This window comes from Abrus precatorius, unplaced genomic scaffold (genome assembly GCF_003935025.1).
Source record: "Abrus precatorius isolate BTA unplaced genomic scaffold, Abrus_2018 Scaffold9, whole genome shotgun sequence".
NCBI classification, from domain to species: domain Eukaryota; kingdom Viridiplantae; phylum Streptophyta; class Magnoliopsida; order Fabales; family Fabaceae; genus Abrus; species Abrus precatorius.
The window spans coordinates 23,367,173-23,373,027 of record NW_020874439.1 but is presented as its reverse complement, the minus strand read 5'-3'; the positions used below and the strand labels follow the sequence as shown (position 1 = coordinate 23,373,027).

At 34.6% G+C, this 5,855-nt stretch overlaps 1 protein-coding gene across 7 annotated transcripts; it reads left to right on the top strand.

The window, feature by feature from the left end:
* Window positions 1–1,349: 1,349 nt before the first annotated feature.
* On the top strand, window positions 1,350–5,030 carry LOC113849002 (chaperone protein DnaJ-like). Of its 7 annotated transcripts, XR_003502052.1 has the most exons (8): window positions 1,365–1,889; window positions 2,191–2,284; window positions 2,438–2,505; window positions 3,224–3,280; window positions 3,820–4,056; window positions 4,267–4,399; window positions 4,495–4,558; window positions 4,776–4,831. XR_003502052.1 is itself a non-coding variant. In XM_027478513.1 (7 exons), exons 1-6 carry the CDS (start codon window positions 1,785–1,787, stop codon window positions 4,522–4,524), a joined length of 591 nt encoding a protein of 196 aa, XP_027334314.1. In that variant the 5' UTR covers window positions 1,353–1,784; the 3' UTR covers window positions 4,525–4,558; window positions 4,776–5,030. The 7 variants fall into 7 exon arrangements, 4 of the variants coding, with proteins under 4 accessions (XP_027334312.1, XP_027334314.1, XP_027334310.1 ...); XM_027478513.1 differs by lacking the exon at window positions 4,267–4,399 and having other exon boundaries at window positions 1,353–1,889; window positions 4,776–5,030; XR_003502051.1 differs by having other exon boundaries at window positions 4,267–4,558; window positions 4,776–4,856.
* The last annotated feature ends 825 nt before the right edge of the window (window positions 5,031–5,855 follow it).

Here is a 5,855-nt window from a genome sequence, read left to right as displayed (position 1 = left end):
GAGTATCTGGTTCAGAATTCAGATTATAGTCGTCTCGTGTCACGGTGTGGCACGTGATTTCGAGGGGTTTCTAGTCCTATATGGCCATGCCGGAATTTCATGAGGGACCACAACTTCACCCTCCATAGAACTATATATGCAGCAAGTCAGTAACCCCATATTTGTCTCTGTCATTTCCATAATTTTCTGTGGTTCAACACTTTCTGGTCCCACCTGATCACACATAAACTCTACTTCATTACATCGCATGTGCCTCTAAACCATATCATTAATCTCATTTATGTGTGTTTATACTTTACACACATAAAAAATGGTTCAGTTCTTTAATTTGTTTCATTTTTAATTGGTTCTCTTAAGTTAGACTACTAAATCCACGGCTGAAACTTGTAATTTAATTTTTTTAACCATGAGAACATGATGACGTGTGATACAATGGGTATGGTGATACAAAGCATTGAATTCCGTAGAAATCAAGTACATTAAAATGAAAAAGAAAACAACCAGACCAGACCATAGTTTTAAGATAAACAAGGACAAAATTACATGGAAAGTTAAAGTTTTTAAAAAAAACATACATTCAATGGATGCTGTAAGACATTTCAGGCTGTCCCTAGTTCAAAGGTCCAAATCCATATTTGTCAGTGCTAAGCCTTATCTATTGTAGGCTTGTAGCCCATGTCACTTTTATTTGTTTGTATTGTTAAAGATTAAATAAAAATTACTTCGCAATTTGCAATATATTTTTCCACAAACATAACCTATTTCCAAAAGTGAGCTCCACAACCTTTTCTCAGTTTCTGCATTATGTGACAATGACAATTGAGACCGGGCAATCAATTCTCCAAGCTGTTAAACGGCCTGATAATATAGTGGAGCCCACACGTGCATTCAACTTTCATCTCTATCTTTAATTTTAACACTTCACAAAATCATACACATATGTATGAATAAAAGAAATAAATTAATTATTTAATCTTTATGTGCTGTTAATGTTATCTATTTAATTAAAATTTTATTTTAACAATTTTATAATATTAAATATTTTATTAAAATAAAATATAAATTCAAATTAACAAAAGAACAGCTTATAAACTTTTTTCCATATATAAAAAAGGAGTTAAAGGACTTTCACATCCACAACGAACCTTCTGGACACACTCTCCCACTAAATATCTGCATTACGAAGGAATCTCAGCCTTTCATCACCACCCCAGTTCCTCATCCCGCAGTCAAAACCAACTACCTTAGTTTTAATTATTAAAAACCAAACATTATTCTCATATCTATTTAAATAATATGAAAAGTAAAATAAAATAAACTATATAAGGTGCAAGGCTGAAGGGTTCTGGAGTGTTCACGAGACTAAGAGTGGAGAGGGTCTTTTTTTCCTTTGCCCTTCACCTTTCACTCCACGGAATCAAAAGCCAAGTGCTAAGTTCCGTGTCCCTATTCACAAATATGTAGTACCAAACCCAAGGTGTGATCCAAGTTTAATATTATATAATAGTATTAGTCACATAACAATAGTGATATTCTTGTGATTGTGTGCAAGTGTGTGTGTGTGATTTTCGTGACCCTTTTTTAATGATATAGTTGTACGGAGTTTATGTATCTTGGTTGATTCAATTCGTCGACAAGAAACCTTGGTTTGATATTTGATTGGTCCTTCCGAGAGTTTTCCTTTGGTGTGGTTGGTTGGAACTTGGTGCTGTTTTTCAGAGCTGTTGCTGATTGTGCAAAGTTTGGACTTTGGAATTTTGATTGTGTTGTTGTTGGGAATAATAATGGCTAATGAAGGAAACAAAAGCAATGATTTCTATGCGATCCTGGGCTTGAATAAGGAGTGTACTGAATCAGAGCTAAGGAATGCTTATAAGAAACTTGCACTGGTTAGAATTGAATAATTGAATCTAAATGCTTATTTCTTATAGAACTTTCATGTTTCTTTCCCTCTCTTCTTATAACCCTGTTTTTACAATTTTTATGTTACTTTGTCATGTGGGTGTTCCCAAAAAATCATTATTTTTTAAGTTGAAACAACACGATCATGGTTGAATTTTTGCATTCTCTCCAGAAAAAGAGTTTCTGTTTCTGTGATTTGTGAGAACTGCATAAACTGAATTTGAGGGAAAATTTGTGTGATGGAAGTTGGAATTGTTTGTAAGAAAAATATTTTGTTTGATGGGATAGAAATGGCACCCAGATCGTTGTTCAGCATCCGGGAATTCAAAGTTCGTGGAAGAAGCTAAGAAAAAATTTCAGGCAATTCAGCAAGCCTATTCTGGTAATTCTACTTTCCATTTTCTTCCTTTTGAACATTTCCACGATTTTTTTGTTGACCCATGATTCACTTGTTTATTTTCCCCGCAAATTGAAGAAAAGTTGGATTTTTTATTTTTGTCATAATTTCATTGGACACTGTTTATTTTCTTGACAGTTTTATCTGATGCCAACAAAAGGTTAATGTACGACGTAGGAGTCTACGACAGTGATGACGACGAAAATGTAGGTCACTCCCCTCCTATCACTTCTACAGTTTCTTGATGAGAAACGGCCTTAGTTTTTTTGTTTTTGCTTTTCTCTTGAACTTCAGAAGCAATTTTAATTTGACCCCTTTTTTTAACATTGACCAATTTTGGTTGTCCATCTGTCTTTTTCAATTTTGTCATTTTTTATTTGAGGTTAATTTTTTCGGGTCTTCAGAACGTGTTTAAAGGGTATATTTAAGGAAATAAAAAAATATTTTTACTGAAAATCATAATAGCAATATGTTGAAAATTATGATGGATATGTATTTAATAGTATTTTTTTAATATTTTTTATTTTTGGCATTTTCTATATTTTATTTTTGGGAGATAGGGGCTATTGTCATTTCATCTAAAATCTTGTCACGTTTCTGCATTTTGCACCGTCCATGTTTTTTTTCCGCTTCATGTGAAAAGAGGTATCTTTCTTCGGGATTAATAAGAATCATATTTGTCCCAAAAATGCTTGATTCTATTCCTTGGGATTGTCACAAAGGCACAATTTTTCTTATAAGTCAAGTCAATAGGTGTGTCACACGGCACATGGGTATGTTGCTAAAAGATTTCAATAAGTGGGGAATAATTCATAGAATCGAGTTTGATTGAGGGGGTGGAATTGGATCTTGTTTCCACCAAACGTAGGAGTCATGATCCAATCGTTTTGATGTGCTAATTTAATAATGAATTTCCTTTTGCAGGGCATGGGGGATTTCTTGAATGAAATGGTGACAATGATGAGTAAGACTAAAACAAATGTGAGTTCACTAATTTCGTTGCTACCGTTATTTTCTCATCTAATTAGTGGCATGTTGGGTGATAAAGCTAGGCAATCCCAATGTTTTATATATATTTTTTGTTTAGTGGATAAAGCTAGACATGAACATAGTGTCTGCTTTTGTCAAATACTATGTAGTTTATAGCTTTTTTTTTGTCTTCAATGGGCCATTCCGGTGTCACGAGTCGACCTTCTTCTTTTTTGGAATTGAGCCCCTATGTTGTTGGTTCTGATGCATGAAAATTGGAAATTTGGAAGGCTATTATTGAAGTTTCTTGTTGTATACCAAAACAAGGAGTAATTGAGGCTAAATAGTCAACAGCTTTTAGCGTTCTCGTCTAAATTAGAATAAAGAAATTTTTGCATAACAATTTATGTTTGCCCTGTTGGTCAATTAAAATTTGCTTTTCCCATATTCTTTTTGGAATGTAAAGAGTTGAAGGCATCTAAAGGTTTATGCCAAATTCTACTGGAGGCGGAGCATAGACAATTGATAAATTTAAATGTGTTAAATAACAGGAAAATGGAGAGGAGAGCTTTGAGGAATTGCAACAGTTGTTTGAAGACATGTTTCAAGCGGATAATCGATTCGATGAAAGCCCCTCTCTTGCAGCTACTGGTTGCTCTACTTCATCTGCCTACATGACATATAGTGAAAGTTCTAATTCAAATAAACGCAATTCCACTGAGATGAATTTTGGGAAGGCAGAGGGTTCTTCTCACTTTGATGCCAGTTACCAGAATTTCTGTTTTGGGGTTAGTATATACTATATACAATACATTACATTTTTCATATTTTTCATTTGATATATCATATATCATCCATGGCATACATAATGATTGCGAAAAGTGAAGTTGGAAAAGACATATAAATGTGATGTTCAGCCGAGTTTCTTTTCTCTTCAAGTTATATGTGTAATGTGTTTTGTATGATTGCTGAGGATTGTGTGACTCTTTCCTCTCTAGGCCTATGTTGAATATAGCAAAATCAGTTTTGGAAACCAGAAGGGTAGGTTTACCATGTATGAGTTACGAAAATGATAAAAAAGGATTTGCATGATCTTTTTCCGGGTATGCAGCTTTATGCCAAGATAAATAGGTAATTGATTGAGGGAAAAGGTAGTTTATTCTTGTCGAATCTTTCAGAAGAGTCTTTTAATCAGTGTTGTCTTTTCTGTTGTTCATGTCCTCAAGGTTGGTCATGTAAATTATCATTACCAATGAGTGAGGATTCAATACAGTGGAGTATGTGCAAGTGGTAAGTAATCCCCTCTGATCTTGTGCTTATACAATGTCATCTAAATTAGGTTCTTTGGCTGGTAATGAAGTGTTTTAGTGAAAGCCTCAATTCATATATGCATCAAACACATGGTATATTTCATGCATTAGAATGATGGCTTTGTTTATTGGGAGAATGCTCCAGTACACATAGCATCGTGTTGATTCAGTATTTCTTGATCTTGATGTGAAGACAGGTGAAGCACCACCTCCAAGATATCAACAAAAGAAGGGGGGTAATTCCAGAAGGAGGAGGTAGCAATAGACAGAGAAATGGTAGAAAGCGAAAAATGTCCTATGGCCATGATGTTTCATCTAATGACTACCCTGGAATTTCCACCAAGTAATGACGTGCATCAACCTTGACATTTTGGCTATATGAAATCCATAATCTTGTTGCTAAGCTGGTGGCAGAATTGTGATTTCACTGGAAGATCAAAGCAGCTATACAACAAAAAATTTAGGGAGAAAGAACTAGGGAAGAGCGTGGCTTTATATTGGATCAGGGAGGTATAAAGTTAGTTGTTAGCCATTGTAACGTGCTGCCATGCCTTGTAAAATTGATGGTAGTGGCGCATTCAATCTCTTGTACCCATGGTGGCAATTGTACACTCATCTACTACTTTAAATTGAAATTAATTGAGAACCCATTTTAGCTTCGTCAATTATGCAGTTGCCACTATTTCATTTTCTGATAATTAGTTCAAAAGTGCAATATTAGCCATACATCATAGTGATGTGACACAGTTGAAATGTTCACTTCAAGGAATATTCGTCTTGTTTTGCCTAAAGTTGACGAGGGAAAGAAAGGATAAGGAGAATAGCACAATTTAAAACTAATTTACTGTTAAATTTGACAAATTCACTGTTTTATATGATGTAGAAAGCATTTTGCTTTGTTACTTCCCTTAAGATATTTTCCATGCATCATGAAAACATGGGGACTAATAATAGATTGTGGTTGTATGGCATGGAAAAGATGAATCCAAGAAAAGAAAAATGGCAGGTGGTGAATATTAATTTTATACTAAATAAATGGGGTGGCCCTACAGCACGTGGAGAGAGACCCCACGTGCTATGTACAAAAAAATGTCAATTCAAAGGAAAGTAGATATTCAGATACACACTTCTAGTTCACTTTTGGTTTTGAAAGCTTTTTGGGATCCCAATTCATAGCAAGTAGCCAAACATTTTCAATGCTAGCGTTGTGATTTGTGGGTCCTGGATGTACAATAATTGGTTGGCTTTAGTCACACAACTTGGGTAACTTGTGCTTA

What these genes read in the sequence shown, in the direction of transcription:
- LOC113849002 (XM_027478509.1), top strand. Translation starts at nt 1,785, where the DNA reads ATGGCTAATGAAGGAAACAAAAGCAATGATTTCTATGCGATCCTGGGC. An exon ending in AATTCAGCAAGCCTATTCTG is followed by an intron (nt 2,285 to 2,437) that starts GTAATTCTACTT and finishes TTTTCTTGACAG; the next exon opens with TTTTATCTGATGCCAACAAA. An exon ending in TGAGTAAGACTAAAACAAAT is followed by an intron (nt 3,281 to 3,819) that starts GTGAGTTCACTA and finishes GTTAAATAACAG; the next exon opens with GAAAATGGAGAGGAGAGCTT.